At 42.0% G+C, this 25575-nt stretch overlaps 1 protein-coding gene across 4 annotated transcripts in view; it reads right to left on the reverse strand.

The window, feature by feature from the left end:
* ITPR2 (inositol 1,4,5-trisphosphate receptor type 2) overlaps positions 1-25575 on the reverse strand; it is a 341154-nt gene that overhangs the window by 130382 nt on the left and 185197 nt on the right. For all 4 annotated transcript variants that reach the window (XM_034782924.1, XM_034782916.1, XM_034782942.1 and 1 more), the window contains exons 35-37: positions 24516-24706; positions 22856-22998; positions 20969-21077 (exon numbers count right to left, since the gene is read on the reverse strand). In XM_034782924.1, coding sequence (XP_034638815.1) covers positions 20969-21077; positions 22856-22998; positions 24516-24706 — 443 coding nt within the window. The remainder of the gene's footprint in view (positions 1-20968; positions 21078-22855; positions 22999-24515; positions 24707-25575) is intronic.

Consider the following 25575-nt stretch of genomic DNA (forward strand, 5'->3'; position numbering starts at 1 on the left):
AGTCACTGACTGCATCACCAACTCATTAAATCAACTCAGTAGCAAACACAGTTAGAGAGTCTGGCATTAAATTTAAGACTAGCTGGCTAGCAGAGGTGTAGCATATGAAATTTGTTGAACCATAATTGACATTATTTTATTCTGACATATAAAATGATTCTTATGTATGCTTCTTTCTGTTTTTTGTTTTTTTAAACAGTGATAGGTCACCCATAAAAATATCTTTTATACTGACTTTTAAGAAACCAGAGAAAGCCTGAGATCTTTTCTCAGCTTTTGCAAGCCAGGTTTAAGTAAGTAAGTAAGTAAGTATACAGTTACATTGCTATTCATATGAACACATCAGCATGTTAACTGCTTATGTACAAATGAACAGAAAAAGAAGTTACTGATAGAAAGAGAAATCCTCATGAAACATCACAATTATGATGATTAATGATTGCCACTTAATAAAAAATGACTCCCATGACTGCTACTTGTAAATACAATACTGGAGGGTAGGGTTCAAATAAAGTTATACATTAAGGAATCACCCAACTGAAAATTCCCCAAATGCAAGATCAGCACAGAAAATCCCTATCCCAAACAGATTTTTACAAAGTGGACAAGACCAATTTTCTTCTTATACTCAAAAAGCATGCTTTGGCTGCCCTGCAAACTAGCGGCTCATCAACTGTATAGTGTGGCCCTTGAAAGGAAAAAAAAAATTTCACACTGCTTAACATTTCAGAGCCTTCAATTTCCTCTCAGCTCCCATGCAACTATATTACTCCTCCCAAGGGTCAGATGACAAACATCAGCTTCTCTTCAGGGGGTGGAGGGGCGGCATACTGAACTTTTCAAAGTTTATTTGAAACATGAGAATGGGGGTGGGTGGGGTGGAAATCACCTCCTGTGCCATCAGCTTTGTCACGTCAATTTGTTCTTCAATTGCTTGTTAATAAAATAAAAAGTTGTTTTCCCATGCCCTGGTTACTTTCATTTCTCCGCAGTCACAGTACATTTTCTCTTCAGTGCCCCTTGCTAGAAGGTAAGAAGTTTATTGGCAGAAATGTTTGCAATTTCATGGAGATAGCACTTTGTAAAGCCACGAGGGAGCCTCACCTATAAAATAATTTATGAAGAGCGCTAGCAGGCCACCTGCATTCACAAACTTTAGTGTCTGCAAACCAACATCCCTTGCCAAAACTGTCAACATAACAACTACCAAACCGTCAATCAGCCACCAAGCACAGGACAGAATCAGTTTCCCAGCCTGTCAAACTGCTTCTTCAATGCAATGGCATACGGTATGAGGATCCAAGTCCTTTGGGTAAGAGTCTGTAACAAGACATTTTCTTCTGTAATCTATGGGATGGGGGGGGGGGATTGTTTATTTCCTTTTGTTGTTGCTGTGTTCAGCCAAATTACATAATGCTTAATTTCAGCTCTCGGTGGCATAATGATGTATATGCAATGCAAATATCCTTGCTGGAATTCTAACAGCAATTTATCAATTCATGTGCAGCTAATCAACCCATTTGCTTTCTAGTGTATAACACTAAAAGCTTATCTCATGCAGACTCACGATCGTTCAAACCAATCTAATTGAATTTCAGAGCCAAGAGCATTGCACAACACGTGATGTGTCTCCAATGGAGAACAGTGCCAGACACTGCAGGCGTTACATAATCACATGCTGTTGTTGGCTGAGAAGGACTGCACTCTCAGTCGCCTCATCGACTTGGCAGTCAGCGTCTCCTCCAATCATGCCCTGCAGCTTCAATCCGCACACAGCATTCACATGTACAGTCACATGTTTTAGGACCTTTGCAGCAGCAAATGAGAAGGGGACTTTTTTTCCTCTACAAGTCAAAACAGTTCATTAAATCAATCACAAGGCACAGAAGATTACAGCTGGCTACGAGATAGATAACGTTAAGGGCAAAACCCTGCCCTTTACTCACCAGACCACCGCAGGGGACAACAGCACCACACTGGCCTCATGTAGGGTCTCTGAGCCATCCTGCTGATGGAGAGGCTCTACGGGGAACGCATTGTGCGGCACAACCTACTGCTGCTACCGAAAGAAGCACCATGAACACACCTCATGCATTTAGTGCCTGCCACTGTGTCTGCGAAGCAGTCTGGCAAACCTCTGACCCAGCAGACCCCCCATTAGAGCTGTGGAGCACCAGCGGGCAGAATAGCTGCTCTTCCAGCTTACTGCTCACGGGAAGGCCAGGCTGTAATCTTAACTAGCAGCTGAGTGCACTGGGATGAGGGCGAGTGCCTTCTTCCTCTTCACGGGCCCACCCACACAACACAGGGAATATCTACCTGGAGGGATTTTCAACCACCGGACCTGATGCTAATATTTGCTGCTTAATATTTAAAAAAAAAAATATGAATGATGCTGCACTCTCCTTCCCAGGTGGAAAATTAAGAGCTAGATCCACCTAAAATCATGGAATTCCCCTGATTTACACTAGCTGCAGAACTGTCCCCAAATAGAAACTGCATCTGACAGAGATTGAGCAATGTGAGTAGTTAATGAGCACCCCAACCTGCATACGTTTCACACCGTGGGCCATCTAACAAATCAGAACCTTGTAGCCATCATACCTAGGGTGACCAGATGTCCTGATTTTATAGGGACAGTCCCGATTTTGGGGTCTTTTTCTTATATAGGCTCCTATTACCCCCCACCCCGGTCCTGATTTTTCACATTTGCTGTCTGGTCATCCTAATCATACCCTCCCTGATAACAATGCTTCTACAAAAGGGAAGGGGGAAGCGGGGTTGTATACGCATCCCTGTGTGTTTCCTATCAGGTCATTTTAACTACCTGCTGCAGCTGCAGGTCTTTGGAACCAGTATCACCCTAAATTCTTCTTCCAGGAGAAAGGACACTTTAGCTCAAGTTAGGCCAATTTAGCAGGCAGGATCTTTGAAGTCCATGCCACTAGAGAAGAAGTGAGTCTTTTCATAAATGCCAGCATTTCAGGCAGGAAAAAAAACCCACAGCTTTTTACAACCGGAGCCAAGTTTGGAAGAATTTATGTAGCTAATACAAAGCCAAATTCATTCAAAAAAATCAGTACTTATTTCTACCATTTTTTCAATGAAACTTTGATTCACAAAGTGTAGGGGCATAGTGTATGCTTGATTTATAGAGGAAAAAAGAGGGGTTAACACCAGCTGTGCTATTAGTTCTGCAGTGCCATATGGGAGATTCACGTTCCATTTCCAGACTGTAGCGTGGAGGAAGTTCATTTCACCCTGTGGAAGGGAAACTAAGGCAGGAAATTTCTCTTGTTGCTCAGCAGTGCCCCCTCAGTCTGTTTAATGTGCTGCACTGACAAGTTCCAAAGAGAACCTCACCTCAAAATAAGTGGCTTATCTGTAGCTAGTTAAAGCACAGGTGAGAAAAGAGATGGAGGTTTCCACCAGTCCTTCCCCAAGCAGATCATCAACTATCTACCTCATTGTGGAAAAAGTATAATTAAATGCTGCATGGGTTTAAGCCCGTGATTTTTAATCAAGCCATAAATAGGCAGTGGAGAGATTGGAGCAATTTACAATTCTCCATCACTAGCCCTTTTAAAGTGAAGATTGGCTGTTTCTCTACAAGGTGGGCTCTGGTTCAAACAGGAATTATTTCAGGGAAGTTCTTTGTCCTGTCTTATGCAGGAGGTCAGACTGGATGATCTCAGTGATCCCTTCTGGCCTTCGAATCTATGAATCTATGCTCACCAATAGCAAGTTTTGATTCACAGGGGAAAGCTTTAGGTCAAAATCTTAGGTGGGACACCACAACTTGTCTTAGCTGCACATGTGCTCGTCTATTAAAGATGATTCTGAAAGAGACTTCTGGAGACTGCTGTGGCTGACAGACTATTAGTTTTCTTCCTGCTGCTACTCTAGAGCCCCCTGCTGGAAATGAAGGTGTGCAATATGTAGTCTAGGGCAGGGGTTCTCAACCTTTTTCTTTCTGAGGTCCCTCCCGACATGCTATAAAAACTCCATGGCCCACAACTACTGTTTTTCTACATATAAGAGCTAGGGTCAGCGTTAGGGGGCAGCAAGCAGGGCAGTTACCAAGGGCCCCACGCCACAGGGGACCCTACGAAGCTAAGTTGCTCAGGCTTCGGCTTCAACCCCGGGGGGAGGGGCTTGGGTCACTGGGGTTCAGACCCATGCGGTGGGGCTTCGGCTTTCTGCCTTTGGCCCCAACAAGTCTAATGCCAGCCCTGCTTGGTGGACCCCCTGAAACCTGCTCGCAGCCCCCCAGGGGGCCCCAGACCCCTGGCTGAGAACCACTGGTCTAGGGCAATAAAGCAGTTCCCACTTCATCTGAAGAAGCTGGGATGTTAAATTAACATCTTTGAATGACACATAGGGTTTTGAGAAAGCACATTGAATTTACTCTAATTTTATTACCTTACGGTTTTGAGAAGGACAGTGCTCCAGCTGCCCCAGTAGCAAAACCCCACTACATAGTGCTCACGTGGAAAACTGACAAATTAGTGATCTAAGTACCGAACTTACCTACACAGAAGCCATAACCTGTTGGCTGGCTCAAAAGACAACATTATCCCTTGAACACTTGCTTTCCTATATTCAAACAGTCTTTCTTCAGTCACAAAATCAGATCGAAACAAAGAGAAAAGGGAAAAAAGGGGAAGTGTGGGAAAATAGTAAAGAGAATGACAATTATAAAAGTGATGGAAATTATTTATGCAGTGAAATACGTGGTATAGTTATCTTCAAAAATAATGTTTTTATATGTATTAAATTATATCACATAGTCTACTTTTAAAAACAATAAGTTACTATCTACATTTTAGCATACTATCCAATGTGCTAGTACTTGATATTGAATAAGGCCAAGCTCCTGCAAAAACATATACAAATACCAACTTTATTCATGTAAATAGCCCCATTTAAGTCATGTGAGTAAAGATACACAAGTGTATAACTGCTAGGTCAGGATCCTAGATAGTTAACACCTGTATATAACTTCTCAATGCATCAGGTGAGACTGCAACCTTAACCAATAAACCCACCTATTGCTAATCTATAAAGGTCTGTATATGGAACATGTGTTCTGAAGGTATCATTTTCTTCTGGACTCCACTCTCTCTAGGTGTGTGGAGTAGCAGGTTATCTGCGCACACGCAGACAGAAGTAGGCAATGCTTTGACTAGATTTCTGTACTGCACATTATTTTTTCTGAATAAAGCACATCAGAATCCAAGGAAATTTCTCAGACTCTTTCTCTTGCTGTTTTTTTCATGCAGACATTAGCTCACATGGCACCAGGACAAAGATCCAAACCCACATAAGAAAACTGGAGATATGAGACAGCTGTTCCCACATATAACTTTATTTACTGCAAGAACATTGAAGTATTCGGAGGGGGGAAGGAGGGAGGGGAAGAAACGAATGGACAGTAACAGTTGCTCAATTCTCACTTTTTACAGTACTTTCTGAAAATAACATTTATTTCATCATGATTTTTTCAGATTAATATAGGAAGGTTGAGAATAAAATGTTTCCAACCACAATGAAAACATTTCATAAAGAGTGTGAAACAACTGAGAACAGCCCACTGTACAAACCCTATGTTAGCTTTCACTACACCATCACAGCTAACGCGCTTGCACTGCCAACAATGAATCAATGCGATTACTACTTTGGCTAGCAAAACAAACTTCGCTACCATAGTATTCTTCAAATAATCCACTGCACTGAAACTTCATACTCCATTCTTCAGTGATGTTTTCCAGGCCATTCAAAAAAAAAAAAAAATACAAAAAACACAAACTGTGTAGGGCCTAGTGCTGCACTGAGATATTTGGGGCCAATCAAAGAGGGCAAAACTCACGCCAGTGCACAGGGCTCACACAAGGCTCTACGATCCCCTCTAAGCCCTGTTTTAATGCTGAGAGGTTCACACTGAGATGACCTAAAGGCAGGGATTTAAATCCACGCTCAAACACGTGGCCGGATTTTCAGAGGTACGAACTGCACCTCTGGGATTTGGCAGGTTCCCTATGGCCAGGAACATCCAGCACATACCACTTCCAGTGAGACACCTGGGGACCTGCTGGGAGAAATGGCGAAGAAGGGTTTGAGATTTGGCGCTTTCCTGATGACTGGGGTAGGGATAGAAGGCAGTCTGATTCGGCAAGGGAAGCCAGCTGAGGGGCATTCCCATCATGCTTCTTCCACTTTATGGTCCTTGCTGAGAACATCTGAGATAGCGAGTGAGAGCCCTGCAGCTGCTGCCTACCTATCCTCTGAGAACTCCATTCCCTCTCCACTGAGGTCATTTGAAAACAAGGGGATAACATCTCTCCCCTGACACACTCAGGGTAATGAGAGTCTAACCTGCTGCAATGTCTCACAGGCCCACCCCAGCAATGGCTGGCAGAGGAGCTGATAGAAGGAAAAGCTGGGAAACAAAAAAAGCCACTGAAGCCAATTAAAGTGTCCAAAAATCAAGAAAAAGTTCACAGATGAGGGGGCAAAGGAGTATAAAAGATGGGGGGAAACGCAGTCTGAAGGAGAGCTGCTATTGCCATCTGTAGCCCCTTGGAGACCAAATTCTTGGAGACCAGAATTCTGCCAAGTTCTGTCAGGGCAAGTCTCAGGGCAACATAGCCCTCTCCCCTACCCCAAATGCCAGCTCAGCTGCTGCTTCTGAATCACAGGAAGTAGCAGAAATTTTCTTTCCTGACAATCATGCCAATTTGAAGTCAAGCTATCGTCTCCCAGGTGTCCAGTGCAAAGCACGCAAGTCAGCATAACATGCTCAAGGGCGTGAGCGACTGCACTGCTGCATTCGGAACAAGTGATGAACAATGGTGAAGCCCTAACGGGAAGTACCTGCAATAATCAGGACTTGTCATGAGGACGTGTGTTGCTTGTCAACAAGATAAACGAAGCAGAACCTGTGCAAATTGCACAATTCAATGAAGTTAAAGCATACCTTCAAACCTTGGCTTTTTTCATAGAAAGGGCAAAGAATAAAATGACACCAAGACTCTTAGCCCTCAATAAGCAATGTGGCCACCCGACAGGATTTGATCATGAGTCTCATGAAATTTGCCATTTTTCTTAAAGCTCCATCTCCTGAAGTCAGATGATTACAAGAGATTCTCGACTTTTGTTTTAAGTAAACTCTAAGTTTCTGTCCTTTGTGCTTGCAGAGGAAAGCTTGAAAACAAACTCTAAAGGCTCAAAAACCAGAAAGCAAATAAAAAGAACCCCAAAGATATTACTTTTTTGTTAAAATCTCATGATTTTTGAGCCAATCTCATAATTTTAAGAATCTGACTCGTGATTTTTGAGCAGTTGGGGCTGGAAAACTGAGTAAGTGGAGACATGAAAACAAGAGAGAACCCCCACCCGCAAGGCTTCTGCTTTTCTGGGACTGAAGACAAAGCAGCTGAGACACATTCAGCTGGCAATATCATCCAGGCATTCCTCCCAGGCCAAACAGGGTAAAAGCCTCATCAGAAGCACTTACTGGGTTTGCACAATAGCTGCTTTTCAAAGTCAAATACAGTATATACTTGCTCTTGAAACTACATTATGGACTAAGCACTGGCCAAATGTAATCAGTGAAATCACACCCCTTTGAAATTACACACACGGGAAACAAATCAGAAAATAGCCATTTTTCATTTTTTCAATCATTTATGGCTCGACAGACTCTTGGGCCTGTGCCCCAGGAGCAGCCCCACTCCTCTCTTGCTTGGGGGTATCGAGTGAGCTCCTGCAGCTATTTAAAAGGTGCTGATCACTTGGTGATCACCTGGTGTCTGTCTGCATAACTCTGGCAGTGAGGATATGTCTACACTGCAATTAGACACCCACGGCTGGGCCAATGTTAGTTGCTTTGGGCTCGAGCTAAGGGGCTGTTTAATTGTTGTGTAGAGCGCTCTTCCACCTCACCGAGTCCTAGAGCCTGGGCTCCAGCGCGAATGTCTACGCTGCAATTAAACAGCCCCTTAGCCTGAGCCAGCTGACATGGGCTGGCCCCGGGTGTCTAACTGCAGTGTAGACATCCCCTGAGTGAGCGGAGCCACGGCCCCCACCGCCTCCTCGTCCCCATCCCACCCATTTGCTTGCAGGAGAAGTATCTGGAGAGCTGGGATTGTGCTTCATAATCAGAGCACAAGCAAAGGAGTGGGTGGGATGGAGGGAGGCCTTGCTCCTCCTTATTCCTCTGCTTGGCTGAGTAAGACAAGGGCACAATCTAGCCCGACATCTAAAAGAGAGGTACATTTTTTTATTTAATTAAAAAAAAAATACGATAAACTGAGATTTTCCATGTAAACTAGATTCCTGAAAGCATACTGCTGAGTCTCACATCTCAGACTACAGAGACTTCTGCAAAAGTGACAAAAGCTTAACTCTTCTCATTGCTCTAACCAACCCTAACTAACCATTCCACTATCGTAAGTCAATTATCCTGTTTTTTATTCTACTTCCTCTTAAAACAGGTCAAAGATTTGGAGCTAGTGGCATCATGCCGATTTCATTTTTATTACTGGCTCCCTAGGACTATCATAAATATTCATTGGCTATCCCTAATACAGTGCATCAAATTCTGCTCACTGCTATATCTGGTGCAACTGCGAAGTACAAACAGGGCTGTTGCGCTAACCTATTAAATACAGCAACATTAAATGTGTGACAGTCAACAAGACCCATCCACCTTCCCCTCCCAAGGGAGCTGAAAATTAGAGCAGACATTTCCTCTCACATCCTCTGTCTGCTGCAGACATTTGACTGTAAAATGAGTCCATTGGTGCGAAGACAGATAGCTGAGCCTCTCCTAGAGACCCCAGGGTCATACTGTAGAAGTCCACAGTCGCCACACACTGGTGTCTGAGATAGGCTAGAGAAATGCTGCACTTACTAAGGAAAATAGCTACAGTCACTCAAATACCATAGCATGGTAGCTGCTAGTAAATGTGGACTTTTTTAATGGCAACCATTGCATGAAAGCCCTCCTCAGCATTCTGCTGGCTTGCAATCTAGAAGAAGAGGTTAACTCACGTGGTGGCAAGGAAGTAAGCATGCAGGAGATGTTCAGGGGACAACGCCAGCCCTATCTTTGAATGTTCCCTGTGGGGCTTTTATTCTCTTTTAATTGTATACGTACAGGTAAAACCACGGCTATCCCAAACTCCAGGTTATCTGCAATTTGGTTCTGTCCCCATATCCATAAAGTGGTCCCTTCCTGGAAGCAGGGCCGGCTCCAGGGTTTTGGCTGCCCCAAGCAGCCAAACAAACAAAAAAGAAAAAGCCGTGATCGCGATCTGCGGCGGCAATTCAGCGGGAGGTCCTTTGCTCCGAGCAAGAGTGAGGGACCGTCCGCCGAATTGCCGCCGAACAGCTGGACGTGCCGCCCCTCTCCGAAGTGGCCGCCCCAAGCACCTGCTTGGTAAGCTGGTGCCTGGAGCCAGCCCTGCCTGGAAGGCACCTTAGCAAGGCAGGGTCGGAAAGTTTGTGCTGTAGCTGCCTGTGTTGCTCCAGTTCTGTGGATCACCAGTAGGGTGACCAGACAGCGAGTGTGAAAAATCGGGACAGGATGTGTGTGTGTGGGGGTGGGGGGCAGGAGTTTAATAGGAACCTATATAAGAAAGACCCAAAAATTGGGACTGTCCCTATAAAATCGGGACATCTGGTCACCCTAATCACCAGAGGACTCAAGTCTCCAGTGATGACACTTTAAACAAGTGCCACAATCACTTAAAAATGGGTGGCCACGGAAATTACAGTTCCATTGTTTGAAGTGACTCAGAGAGCATTAATGCACAGAAGATCATTCACAGGGTGTTCAGCAACATCTATTCCTTTTAGAACACCACATATCGTGCACATTAAAATCCCTACCAAGTAACTTAACTCCACATTTCAGGTAATGCAGTTCTCACGAGAAAGAGAAATTGAAACGGAGTAAGGTATCAGAATATATACTATTTATTTTCACACATATAGAGGGGAGGGTCCATGTGCTAAACTATAGAGCATTGTTATAAATTAATTTATTATGCTCCTTTGACCATCTCACCTCCCTATAACCCCTAATCCATCGCTAGGAATTTATTCTAGCTTCCTATAAACACTTAGATGCTTCATACATCTGCCATTAAAAAAAAAACACCCTGCCAGAGAAGTCTGATTCTTTCTGGAATTGATTTATCTGTAACTGCAATTGCTTTGATGATGCAGTGCTTGATCTAACTAGCTATGGTGGGCCTGTTATTTGAATTCCAGACAACTAGAAGTATTTAGTGAAATTATTACGACTAGCATTCGAAGAAAAAAGGGGCAAACATCTCATTGGTGTTTCTAACACAGTAGTCGTGTTGATGTCCAGGAGTTTATATACATTAAATAAGGTGAACTGGATTTTACCCAAATCTTGGTGAAGGTTTCACCGGTTAACAGCTTTCCCCTATCCCAATGACTTCCAATCAATAGCAGGAATAATAAGGCCTGGTTCAAAACCCATTGAAGTCTGTCCATCTACTTTACTGGGTTTGGGATCCTCCATAGATAGGAATGCACTTACAAATACCCCAATCCTATTTTTTTCATATGTAATGTATCTTGAATCAATGGGATCTGTGTGTATGCAACCTAAGGCAGTATTTGGTACACAGGTGCTTGGAAAACTGGAAATAGTATCAAACAACTTCTGTTTGTTTGTGCTTTTGAAGGTGTTTTCAAAATTAAGAGTTTACAGAAAACAAAACAACAACTAATTTATTTTACAACCCCATGGGGATGAAATCTACTTTATATGTGGAGAAGAAAGAAGATATAAGATCCAAAAGAATTTGGAATTTAACCGTCAGAATTTGGAGTTTAATAACTGTAATTATGAAACAGTTCTGGCTAACAGCTTCAAATATATTATGAGAAAGGAATAGAATGTGTCTTGTTGAGAAATTACTGTCTATAGGAAGCAGCACATTTACATCTATATGTTTTCTCAGTCTTGAGAAAGATATTGCACATGGTATCCTACAACTGGATTTGGTTACAACTTTAGAGAATGCTAAAAAAAAACCCACCCCAAAACATCAATTTTTTTAGGACAGAGAGAGGAAAAGTGAAGACCAGGAAGCATTATTTTCTTACTGTATTATTTGCTGCTGAAAGGGTGCAAGTAGTGTTAACTCTTTGGAAATGAGCAAGATATTTTGGATAATAGTGGCAACTAACAGTTATATTAAAAGAGGCAAAATCATCACAGATGATGATGCCAAATAGCAATTAAGCATCTGTTTAAGTGTAAGCACACAAGCAGAAGTCAATGGATATATGTACTGGAAGTTAATCATGTGCATTAGTGCTCTGCTGGATCAGGGCCCCCCATTGCAATAGGGGCCAGATGTGCCTTTTGCTATCCGTGGTTGGCAGGGTTGTGGTCCTGACCTCTCATTTCAGTTATGGACCGGGCAAATATTCTTTCCTTTGTCAGCACCGGGTGGATTAGCACAACGTGCTCTGCTTGAGGCTATCCTTGAAGCAGGCCACAGTGAGCACCTTACCTGATTCCAAGTAGAAGAATGGCTTTTTAAGCATTTCTGAGGATAATCCAAAGTGTTAGTTTTAATCTATAAAGCCCTACATATTCTCTGAGCTGGCTACCTCCCGTATGAGAATACTTCTCTCTGGGCACCATTCTTAATTATTAGATTAGCAGAGGTCCTTCTGTGGACCATTCCTAGCTCTTAACTGTGTAGAGCATTCTTGATGCAAAGTTCTTTGTTGTAGCGCTTGCCTCCTCTACGCTCCACCAGAGCCTGCTGTATTTCTTGATCTTCAGGAGGTCAGTGCCAACCTCATCAATTTGTTCAAACATCTGCTTAATCTTGGGTTCAGTGAGGAGGTTTTAAGGGACATGTATTAAGGGGAGCAGGGAGGCTTGTCTATTATTACTGCCTCTAAGAACAACATTGTCATTATGGAGTTTCCCCCCGCCCCGAAGATTATGAAGATGCACTTAGAGATTATTGCAATGGACAAATAATAAACATCTCTATAAATATTAAGAAATGAACATAGTCCAGTAGGACACTCAAGGACTTTACCTTATAAATACATTAGTGCAGTAGTCTACTGTAATGATCCCAAACACTGTATGTTTCATAATGCCACAAGGTTTGGCAAGATTACTGCAGATCATGGGCGGGGGGGGGGGGGGGGGGGGGGGGGGGGGGGGGGGGGAGAGAGAGAGAGAGAGAGAGAGAGAGAGAGTGTGTGTGTGTGTGTGTGTGTGTGTCTGGCACATTTTTACACACAAATATGCAATGACAGCATGCTTCAGTGGATGATGTCAATGGATGACATCATGGTCAACAACACTTAGTTAATACACAAACATCACATGCTCTGCGGTATCGGTTTCCTTAATTATTACAGCTTGGAACTTAGGGGGGGGGGAGAGAGTCAAATTGCGTTGATTTGTTTCTCCGTACTTTTTATTTCTTTTCCTTTTAAAGTGCCACCATGTGGGTGGGTATGGTGAGAAATTACCATACGTAGGGGATTTGAAAATACTTTGTGTTTGGTCATATGTATCCCAACACACTCACATGACTGCTGCTTAAAATTAGTTGCTTCATTCAGTCATTGCAATAGAAGAGACTGAAATCTCCGTCTTAACACAGTGGCTCAGCCTCAGACCCTGCAGAACACACAACTTTGTATAAGCCATCATTGTGGTACATGAAATAATCCTGAATGTCAGAACGGCCCCAACCAAACTGTCGCATCTTGTTGCTTAAATCGACATACCACATGCACTACCATGGCTTCTTGAATGTCTAAGTAAAGACATACACTAGCCTTCCCAGCCAGCATGGGATTGCAGAACGGGGCCCACAGGGCACTCCACACACCCTTGGGGTTGTCCTATTGCAACAGCCACTGGGGTAGTTCATCTAAGAGAAGGGTTCTCATTGGGTAGCCCTGGTCCCTGCCATAGGCTCATGTGGTGCTGAGAAATAGGCATATAGAAGAAATTCAGCCTTTTCTTTGAACCTTTGAGCCTTTTCTTAAATGCCCTGCCTTGTATCATATTTTAATGTTTATAACAGACAGGTAAAGGCATGGTTATGGGTCCAAAAAATCCAGATGTCTATATCGGTCCTCATTAGCCCCTACCATTTATTTATAATTTGACTTTTAATTTATAAATCTCATCTACAAGCTACAAGCACTAGAACAAGCACACAGGAACCCAACAGGGTATTGGACCAAACCATGCATTTAAAAGCCAAATCTTTTCAGTTTTTCATTAAACTCCATCGAATCAGTCAACATCTGTAAGCACTTTCCAGATTAGAATGAGACAATATGATGATGACAGGCAGGAAACAATCAGCAAGCAGGTGACCTATGAAACCACTAAAGTAGAAGGTTGCACTGATGTCAGCATATTATGAAATCTCTATTGAACATTGATCACTAATGGTCCTCTCTGATTGGCTGTCAATGACATCATCCCTCTGCCAATGATATCCAATAAATGCACGGGTCTGATGCTTTCCTTTACTTTCATTTATAAACTCCATTAGATATTAACAGAAAAGTCAATCCAGGAGGTGAATTTCTACAGTTTCATTGTACTTCTTAGGTGGTTAAAAGTCATTTGACCTTCTACCTTATGTTCTAAAACCCCGCTCAAGGTGTTCTCTAGTTGCTTATAAATGTAGTGCTGATTGCTCGTGACTTCTTACATATTTAAATACTTTCTCATTTCCAAATCTAATATTTTCTTTTTCTACAGCAAAAAGATTTTATGTTAGAAAGACCTTACAGGGATATTGTCAGTTTAGGGCATTTTACAGTACGTTTTAAAATGTTTCACAAAATCCAATAGTAATAAATATCACTGGGTTTTTGAATTTTCAATGAGAAGTTTTTAGATTGGATTTAAATATTCCCTATCGCGTTTGCAACCCCAGCATTGAAGCAAACTATCTGAAAAACACAGTGAGCTAAATCAAAGAGTAAAGTGAGCAATTTTTGGTCCACTGGCTGGAAATAAAACTGAAATTGGCTAGTGCACCTCTTTCTTAAAGGAGAGCACAAACAAAACAAAACAGCTTAAAAGCGGTGAAAATTAAATTTGATTTTTTTAAATACTTGCAGCGCTGCCCATCCAAACTGTTATTAGTAAAACAGGTAAGGGAATTCCTCTCCCTTCCTCCCCACTCTACCACTTGAAATAATAAAGTCCTTTTAAATTACACTCCACTCCACAACAGACTGACATTTTCAGAATTATTCCTGTTTCCATTGATTTTTGCCTACATTTATTGTGATTTATCTGAATACTGCTTAATTCAATACATGTAAATAAATAAAGTGATCTAGAATGAACTTTACTAGATCATGGAGTGCACGTTAAGTTAAGAGCTTATTTGATTTAAACAACAGCAACAACATTGGGATACTGCTGTAGCTCACAAGAACACCAACTGATTACTAAGGGATATGGGGAGACATTTTTCCCAACAGATAAAGGGATCCAGCTCCCTTTGGTTTCATGTACATGAGGGAAGAATCCAGAATGTGCCTCTTAATTAAATCACTGGAGTTTTGCCACTGATATCAACTGAAAAGAATCAGGCCCTTAGAAAGACAACAAATATTACCACAACAGGTGATCTACAGATTCTTAAGGGAATAATGTACATTTGTAAAAAGATTCCTAACTTGTTTCTTTGTTGTTGTTGTCACTGCTAAAACAAGACGCAAAGGGTTGTAACATTGGCTATGTCTACACGACCACGGTAAGTCGACCTACGCCACGCAATTCCAGCTATGTGAATAACGTAGCTTGAGTCGACGTACCTTAGGTCGAGTTACCACGGGGTCTACACCGCAGAGGGTCGACAGGAGAAACTCTCCCATCGACTTACCTTACTTTTCTCATCAGGGATAGAGTACAGGGGTCGACTGGAGAGCAATCTGCTGTCGATTTGGCAGGTCTTCACTAGACCCGCTAAATCGACTGCCGGTGGATCGATCTCAGAAGGTCGATCCCAGCTGTAGCGTAGACCTGCCCATTGTGTAGCTAAAAGATGAATAAAGAAATCTTAATATTTCACCACATAGAGCTAGAAATCTAGGTGTGTGGTAGAAAAAGAAACACTGAAAACATTTTAGAAGTGGGGCAATCATTTTCAGGAGTATTCCAAAAAAGGTAAAAAAGTAGGGGTACTCCTATTTTTGATAGACAATTAAACAGCTTATAGGTTTTTTTCCTCCCCACTGATACTTAAACAGTACTCTTACTTTTCATTCATACTGTGGTTCAACATCTAAACCTGGAAAAACAGTATAAAATGTGTTCCATAGCATAAGAAGCCCTTACTTCTGCATATAGTCTTTATTCATGCAAGTAATACTATTAACTTTAGTGGGAACTATTAGCGTAAGTGAAAGTTGCATGTTTGGTTCCTACCATTCTACCATGCATTTCAAAATGTACTACCATTTGTTAAACATATCCGTCAGTTAACTAATATCACAGTAAGCACATATAATATCACGATATGAATGCATTACATATACATACTCACATAATCAGAGGGTAAATTTTTCAGAAGCACCAAGCACTTAGGATTCCCTTGAAAGTCAATGGGACCAGGCTCCTAGGTCAGTTAGGTGTTTTCGGTAATGGGACTTATGTGCTTAAGTCACTTAGGCACTTTTGAAAATTTTACCCATTCAACAGCAGAGATGGAACTATGGCTGCAGTAAGAACTGACCTCAGATTTCACACAAAGCTTGAACTGAACTCAAATCAAAACTTTGACAGGACAGAGCGAATACAAAATCCTATTCTCTTTAATTTATTTCTCTCTTAAAAAAAAAAAAAAAAAAAAAAAAAACTTGTGGAAATCAAAGTCCACTTTTATCCACCACACAATCGCAGCCTGGGCAATGGTAGCACAAGTTCCTCCCATAATGCCTTACCAAAGTTTGCAACATTGCCCTGGAAAGACTGCCTAAAGAAGCAAAAGGAGACTTCAGTCTTCATGCCCAGTCAGCAAGGCACTAATTTCGCTAGTGATTCACCAAGTGTTGAACTGAGACTTACGGTATTAACAGCTTTCTGTCATTACCTATCAAAGTCAAATCAATGACCAAGAGGTTTTATAGCCCATTATTACTGTAATTCCCCAAACTACACTTTTGAAAGCGGAGCTTCCTTTCAGGAATATGAAACTGACAGGATTCCCCGTCCAACCCCTCCACAACTTCACCATGTGTTCGTAAACGCATACCCAGCTTAAATGTATACATTTTCCATGACACCCTATGGGTATTGTCCCACAGCTTGGGAAACTTTGCCATAAACCCTCCCAGCATTCTTTGTCTTTTCAGAAGCACCAGCCTACTACATACCACCACCTCATTAGCTTGCTATGTTTTATTAGTGTTCTAGAAGTGAATGTATATGAACATCTATAGTCCCAATACAATTTGTATTAAGCCATTTTGGGGGGGATGGAGGGAATAAAGAAATCAAGCTCTGAAATTTTCTAAAGAAAGTTTAAAAAGACAAAAAAAAAAAAAAAACAACAACAACCCACAAGGAGTCCTTGTGGCACCTTAGAGACTAACAAATATATTTGGGCATAAGCTTTCGTGGGCTAGAACCCACTTCATCAGATGTATGAAGTAAAAGATATAGGAGCAGGTATAAATACACGAAAGGATGTCGGTTGCTTTACCAAGTGATAAGTCAGTCTAATGAGATAAATCAATTAACTGTAGGATACCAAGGGAGGAGAAATAACGTTTGAAGAGAGTGGCCCATTACAGACAGTTGACAAGAAGGTGTGAGTAACAGTAGGGAGAAATTAGTATTGGGGAAATTAAGTTTAGGTTTTGTAATGACCCAACCACTCCCAGTCTTTATTCAGGCCTAATCTGATGGTATCCAGTTTGCAAATTAATTCCAGTTCTGCAGCTTCACGTTGGAGTCTGTTTTTGAAGTTTTTTTTGTTGAAGAATTGCCACTTTGAGGTGTGTGACCAGAGAGTGACCAGAGAGATTGAAGTATTCTCCTACTGGTTTTTGAATGTTATGATTCCTGATGTCAGATTTGTGTCCCTTTATTCTTTTGCATAGAGACTGTCCAGTTTGGCCAATGTACATGGCAGAGGGGCATTGCTGGCACATGATGGCATATATTACATTGGTAGATGTGCAGGTGAACGAGCCCTGGATGGTTTGGCTGATGTGGTTAGGTCCTATGATGGTGTCCCTTGAATAGATATGTGGAGAGAGTTGGCACCGGGGTTTGTAGCAGAGTTTGGTTCCTGGGTTGGTGTTTTTGTTGTGTGGTGTGTAGTTGCTGGTGAGTATTTGCTTCAGGTTGGGGGGCTGTCTGTAAGCGAGGACTGGCCTGTCTCCCAAGGTCTGTGAGAGTGAGGGATTGTCCTTCAGGATAGGTTGTAGATCCGCTGGAGAGGTTTTAGTTGGGGGCTGAAGGTGATGGCTAGTGGCGTTCTGTTACTTTCTTTGTTGGGCCTGTCTTGTAGTAGGTGACTTCTCGGTACTCTTCTGGCTCTGTCAATCCGTTTCTTCACTTCACTAGATGGGTATTGCAGTTTTAAGAATGCTTGTTAGAGATTCTGTAGGTGTTTGTCTCTGTCTGAGGGATTGGAGCAAATGCGGTTGTATCTAAGGGCTTGTCTATACTTACCGCGCTGGTTCGGTGGCAGGCAATCGAACTTCTGGGTTCGATTTATCGCGTCTTGTCTGGACGCGATAAATCGAACTCAGAAGTGCTCCCCGTCGACTCCGGTAATCCTGCTCGCCGCGAGGAGTACGCGGAGTCGACGGGGGAGCCTGCCTGCTGGGTCTGGACGGCGGTAAGTTCGAACTAAGGTACGTCGACTTCAGCTACGTTATTCACGTAGCTGAAGTTGCGTACCTTAGTTCGATTTGGGGGTTTAGTGTAGACCAAGCCTTAGAGCTTGGCTGTAGACAATGGATTGTGTGATGTGGTCTGGATAAAAGCTGGAGGCATGTAGGTAAGTATAGCAGTCAGTAGGTTTCCGGTATAGGGTGGTGTTTATGTGACCATCGCTTATTAGCACTGTAGTGTCTAGGAAGTGGACCTCTTGTGTGGACTGGTCTAGGCTGAGGTTGATGGTAGGGTGGAAATTGTTGAAATCTTGGTGGAATTCCTCAAGGGCCTCCTTCCCATGGGTCCAGATGATGAATATGTCATCAATGTAGCGCAAGTCGAATAGGGGCGTAAGGGGACGAGACCTGAGCAAGCGTTGTTCTAAGTCAGTCATAAAAATGTTGACATATTGAGGGGCCATGCGGGTACCCATAGCAGTCCCACTGACTTGAACGTATAAATTGTCCCCAAATCTGCAATAGTTGTGGGTGAGGACAAAGTCACAAAGTTCAGCCATCTGATGAAGTGGGTTCTAGCCCACAAAAGCTTATGCTCAAATAAACTTGTTAGTCTCTAAGGTGCCACAAGGACTCCTTGGTTTTTTTGCTGATACAAATTAACACAGCTACCACTGAAACCTTTAAAAAGACAGTCACTTAGTTTCTCTGTGCATTAGTTCCCTCTCTATAAAACAGGGGTGATTATAACATCTTACCACCCGAGGATAAGGTGAAGATAATTATATTTAAGATTGTGAGGGGCTCAGACAGTAAAGTAATGGGGGCCACATAAGTATAACTGATCAACAGATTGCATTATGATTCTCTCCCTGCTTCTAATAATGAGAAGTTCTGCAATAATCTTTACCTGAAAGTTTATAGTTTGTGCCCAATGTAATGCTCCAAATACAGTACAGCACAAAACCTAGACTTATGATTAATGTACATTCAGGCCTTTTGCTGTCAAAAGTTCATTTGGCCCCATGTACCCTAATTCTGTATTTTTCAGTATTTGGATCTCACAAAGTACAATTGCATGCAGTAATGTACTGTTTCATGGAAAGCTGGAAAAGTACACAAAAGGCAGCTCATTGTGCTATTTTTAGCCTTTCTGAAGTCCATTATGTAAGCTATGACTCCCAAGAGTGGTAAGTGAGGAAAGGACTTGCAAAACCATACAGTAAGTCACATGTTTTGGTTTATTATCCTTCTCCACTATAAAATTCATGGATCTCAGAAAGAACAGCATTTAGGGGATGGGGCGGATATCAGTCTTATTTTTTCCCTAAAACCATTAACATGTACCATCTCCCTATGCACTGTCAAGATAACAATGCACAACTGAGCTGCATTTGCTGAAGTCCCAGATGTGCACTCTTGAGGACTGGAAGCCAGGCTATCTTGTTAAAGGATCCCTAACTGTGGAACTTACTCCCTCTGGTGGCTTGCCTTAATCTCAGTGGATCAGCCTCCAGGGCAGGGTAAAAGATGTATCTGATCAGACAAGCCTTTGCTGAATATCTATAAAGGAAGGTATTGTCTTCTCTTTTCTTCTTTTTCTGAAGTCTTATTTTCTGGTGGGTATGTGTCTATTTTGGAAAGGCTTAGCGTAGTTCCCCAATGTGAACAGTTTCAAAAGGAAATTTTGTTTTTACATATTACTCATGGGGATGTAAGCATTAAGGCTGTCTGAATACAAATGAATAATAATATCTGATTCAGCCATGAAAATTTTGCTACGACACCAAGACAAATCACTATCTGCCATGGACTGAGTGCATTGCTCTTAGAGCAAAATTCTTTGCGGGAGGTGAGGAGGAGGTAAATTCACTCTTTGTGGATGGGTTATTCTTGTGAAGAGAAAGGTCTTGGTTTGACTGGGTTGTTGTTGTTTTTTAAACTATCTACTAGGCTGCCTAGAGCCTGGGCAAAATGTTCTTTTTGTGTGACATACGTTGAAATCAAAACAGTGTATAATCAAAACATATACACTGTGAATACACCATATTTCTCATATGTGACTTATCTACCATAAGAGAAGAAATTGAAGTAGTATTGTCTTATGACAGTACTGAGACATGGAACTTAAGGTGTAACATCCAAGTGACCCAGAAATATGTACCCATCTCGCTACACACAAAATCTTCCCTTCATCATTAGGAACGTTATATTCAAAATCTGGTATATCCTGATTGATAATTCTGCTAAGTACCATAAAATGGATGACCAGCATAATATCAAACTCTGAACATACCGGTGCATGGGGACAAGGAGAGGAGAAAGGAGGTCAACAATTTTTCTCAAAATGATTCCAGTGTATATATTTGACTATAGGTGCTGATTCTGACAAACAAATGATTTCTGTGACAGATGAATTAATCACTATGATTCATTTTAATATAAAGTAGTATTAATATCCAGAATGAATGATAAGAAATACCAGTGAGAGGAAACTATACAACTATACGTGAAAAATTTGTCAAGACAGATGGATTTTGAATGAGTTTAAAACCTCTAGCCATGGACCAATTGATGTGAAAACCAGGGTCCAGTCACCATGACCCTAAGGTGCATGTAAGATCAAAGGGGCATTTGGAAACCTAGATGTTGAGAGAAGAAACAGTTCTGGAGCTAAACAAGGGGGATGTTACCAGATACAGAAAACAGTAGGCATTGTAGAGAGCATAGAGTTAATTCCACTCTCCCCAGGTGGTACGTCTCATTAAACATTACCTACTTCCTACTGCACCTTCAACTGCAAAAATGCTTACTGACTATAAAGGGCTGGGATCTCAGGCGGGAGGGAGAAAGGATGAATTGGACACTTGAAACGGACTCTAGTCAACACGTGGACTGCAACGGGCCAGGAGGAGTGTCAGGAAAAGGACTAAATTTCTATGATGTAACTTCTGTTTCAGAGACAATGTATTACCTGTAACATGTGAGGAGTTAAGAGTTATAACATTCTGCTGAAAATGCCATAATTAAAGTTTTATTTTTAATAGTAAAAGGGCAGCAGTACCTCTTCCGCAAAGCTGTCTTTCTTGTCGAGCATTTCCCGTAATGTCTGAAGAATTTTAATGCAAAGTTTTTCTTCTTTCTCCATTAGCTTCTTTGTGTGATTAATCAACCTTAAAGTAAAACATTAGACCTTATATAGAGTATTGCACCTTATCTCCAAGCCAGACAACATGCACGTTAAACAGAAATTGTTTGTTACCATATTTTTCCCTGAAGGAAATACAAGTAGACCAGGTAGGTACCATGAAAAAAAAAATGGGCCCCAGCCCAATCTTTCTCAGCCTTTGAGGGTGTTTGGAGTCTGCATCGAATTTTGCTGCAGGTGCCTAAGTAACGAGCAGAAAGAGAATCCCAGATCCAAAAACACCTACATTTTAGAGGGTTTGAAACCCAGACCAGGATCCAAATTCTGCCACTTGGGCCTATGTTTTTCTAAAAATTATTACTTTACCTGCAGTGCCCATCATTTATCCTACAAACTTCAAAAGGAACTTTAAGTTTTATGGTAGTAACAATACTTATTCTACAGTTATCGAGTGGTTTCCATCCAAAATGATCCAAAGTAATTTACAAAAAAAATTTGTAATAGAATCACTTTGCTCAGCACAGAAACGCAGTCACCTCTGGATGGAATGTAGCAGCTGTTTAAGTGTACACAGGAACTCTGCAGGGCAGTTTAGGGCCGAAAGTAAAATAGAATTCTGCATCCAAATAAAACTGCAATAGGAGTTTAGGAAGGCAAAACAATATTGCTCAAATCAGAATTAAGCAAAAACACCGGAGCGAATATACATATTCTTGCATAAGGCATCATTTACATCTAATCCAAAAGAGAGCATCAGCCACAGCACCATGCCCCCCATCATCATGCTGGGTTCAGTACTAATATCACTTCCTGCAGCACGCCAGGATTTCTTTGGAAGTCTCCCATTCAAGTGATGACCAAGCTCGTGAGATGAGCTCACCATGGTCTAAATGTAAGTCATATTATTATTAACCATAATTTTAAAATGACTGCATATTAATAGTGCCAGTTACATAGTATTGCAAAGTATCACCGCGCAACAGTAGATCATTTAAAAAATATATATATTCCTTGTACACCATAGGCCAAATCCTGCAGTCTCATTCAAAATTCCCATTAACTTCCAGTGAAACTTTGACACAGGGGGCAAAAAAATGCAACATTTAGTCTTGGGGGGGGGGGGGGGAGACATATGAAGTATATAAAGCTACCTGTGCAGAATGTGCAGAAAGCTGAGGAATCAGGAAACCTGCCAAATTTTCAGTGCCCTCAAGTTACCTCTAAATTACACAGTTCCTCAAGGGCAAATAGGGCATCTCACTAAAGGACTAATAAAGCAAAACCGACCACGGCTCTCTTCCAGTGCCCAAACTGCAAATAAAACCACCTGTAATTCAAAACTATGCAAAGGCACCAGTGAAATGTACATTTAGAAGAGCTATTTCAGAGTTTGCAATTTAAAATAAAACCAAAGGATTTATTTACTTTGTCTCAAAAGGTAGCTCAGCATGCCCCCAAAGAATATGAATTAAAAACACACCCTTCTAACATGGAATGTCCGAGACCTTGCAATGTATTTGGGGGCAATTTAACATAAATGGCGATTAGGAAAACAGAAATTTGTTGAGACTGTCTTAATTTCAGCAAGCCGCAAGGGTTTTCGTTTTAATCATGTCACACATACAACTCCTTTACTAATGGGACACAAACTATGTAACAAAAATATATATAAATAAAGGGTATCAGTGAGACTTGGACTCCTAAGTGCCTTTTGTAAGTGGGACTTAGGCGCTTCTGAAAATGTTATCTCTGTCACCTTTTCAGAAAAAAAAAAATAAACAGGACGCTTTCTGTGCCACTTACTTGGACAAGAAAGCACCACATCTTATTCTTGCATCACTCCCCTCAGGAAAGAGAAGTTCAGGGCTATGCAATACATCAACCAACACTGAGAATTCAGCCTGCATCATGGGGGTGAACTGCTGTTCCAAGGAGGAGACTACATCCTAAATAAAGAAGCAGAAGAAGAAGATCAATTATGGCAAAAGCTGGTCCAATCACACTTGAATGACTTAGTTGATGAATTATGTGAACGAAATATCGGACAAATATTTGTTGTCATTTGTCATCCCGCCTCCCATCAACCCATGGTGCCAGTCTTACCACCCACTTGTTACACAGCCTGGAGGTGCTTGTTTGGCATTCTCCTTTGCTGCCCATCACACTTGCCAGCAGCTTCCCACAAACTTCCACAGAACTACCTAACTGCCCTCCTTCAAAACTCTCCTTATCATGGTGCCTACAAAAAACTTGACAATGGTTAGGAAAACAGTGTGCTGAAGCTCCTGCCTTGCATCTTTTTTTTCCCTTATACTCCCCTATCTGTCTGTATCCACCTGTTGTCTCTTAGTTTTATACTTACCTCTTGTCTACAAGGCACAGCAATGTGCACTGGAAGGGTGTGATTTCTAAAGGGTGCCAATGTGTTTCATGCTAACTGGCACATGTAGATCCTGCTGGGGTGCATTAAAGGTTCCCTAGTGCACATTAACATAATCCCTTTCCAAAGAGCATCATGTTGATGTGCACCAGGGAACTTTTAGTCTGTGCCAGCAGGACTGCTGGGCCAGTTAGTGCACAACACGCTGCCGCGCTTTAGAAACCACAACCCTCTAGTGTGCGTTACTGTACCACGCCGACAAGGTTCTAAGCAATTTGGAGCATACAGTGTCTCTAAAGCCAGTACATCTCACACCACGGGATGATCTCCTAGCACAGGGGGATCCGCCAGTGATACAGAAGCACTGTAGCGACTCCTACACCACTCTTACCTTTTTGCACCTGCAGTAGGGGCATGGTCATCAGAAATAAGACCTGGCTGGTCTTGCTATGCTCTGGCAATCATAATGGCCCAGGGGCAAAAGATTCCCATTGACTCCTGTGGGGGCCGAATTAGGTCATAGGAGTGCAAGGCCCAAGGTGTTGGCTTCCCTTTGAATAGGTGTATACAACATTGTGATGGTCCAATCAGGGTTCAGGGGAGCAGTCCAGACCAGGGAGGGGCTGTGTCACCACTAGCCCAGCAATCTTGGGTGTCTCACAATGTCTTGCTGCTGTAGCTCCCAACCTGGGATGCTCACATCAGGAAGACGGATGCAGGTCACACCCTGCATATCTTGGTGCTTAGACAGCCCTGGCTCGGCAGCTCTGACCCCAGCAGCTTGTCTACACCCTCCAACCCCACTCGGGCTTCCACCAGCTTGGTTACAACAGCAAGATGACCCCAACACACTCCCACAGCCCCAAATTTCACCAAAACAGTGTGCATATTACACGACACCTTTTAGACAGAGATTATAACAATAGCGAGTTGGGATATACTGAGCTGCTCAGGCCAGCTGACTCTCACTGCTAGATATCAGAGTGCCCCTTGCCCTCTGTCCTTGGGTTGTTCTTACGGTCACGAACATATCTAGACAAAACGCAATGTCACGCACACAGCATCAGGCATTTGCTACCATACCTGCAGTTTTTCAATTATATTCCTGTAATCCCAGGCAGGCCCTCCAAGAGCTTCTTTAAAACGAGGTCCACTGCGGGCAGACATTCTCCATCCCATGGCCGCTCTCTGCACCATATTGGAATGACTCTTCATGAACAGGGTATTTACCTGGCTGTCTAAATCCACCGGAATTGCAATCCCACGGTTCTTTGCTTTAAGCAGAAGACAACATTTACAATAAAGAATGCTTTCGGGTCCTTTGTAAATCATTTTGGGTGAAATCCAGATCCCATACAAGGAGCCTTTTGCCCTTGACTTCAGTGGGGCCAGGATTTCACCCTTTAAAAATAAGGGCCAGATCCTCACCTGGTGTTAATCAGTGTAGCACTATTTAAGTTAATAAAGCTACACCGATTTATATTAGCGGAGGATCTGGTCCATGATTTCTTATTTCTCATAGGTAAAAGGTACACCTCTGCTTTAAAGAATGAATCAATTGAAATAATTCAGATGAAATCAATTACAAAGACATTAGCAACAGCAGCAAAATTAGCAATTATTATTTCAGTAGCTACTTATCCATTTAAGAGTAAATTTGAAAATTCTTTTTAGTCTTCTTAGATATAGATATGCATGTACCCCATATATCCCAGTGTTGCCTGCATGTTTTATGCACTTAAAATACTTAGACATATAAAAGGACTCCAGCTTGGTTTGTTCCCTCCCCGCACACTTCTACCCTTTATGTGATCATATTGTACAATGCCTGGCACAACGCAGTCCTGATCAATGACTGAGGCTCCTGGGTTCTACCACGATGCAAAAGAGTAATAATTAATAAATAACCGAAGAACTGTACAAGTTGATTTTTAGGCTTGAAGGTAAGAGGTAGAGAAATCTTGCACCAGTTCCTACAAGGCACCGATAGTTCAGCTAATGCCATGTTTATTGTGATGGCCTTTTCAAAAAAAGGGGAATGCCATAAATAATTCTGATATACTATCTTCTACGCAGGAAATCTGGGTTACACAGATCCCTCCATGCTGCAATGGACCAGAGTGGCATTCTTTTAAGTGTCTGT

This window comes from Trachemys scripta, chromosome 1 (assembly GCF_013100865.1).
Source record: "Trachemys scripta elegans isolate TJP31775 chromosome 1, CAS_Tse_1.0, whole genome shotgun sequence".
NCBI lineage: Eukaryota > Metazoa > Chordata > Testudines > Emydidae > Trachemys > Trachemys scripta.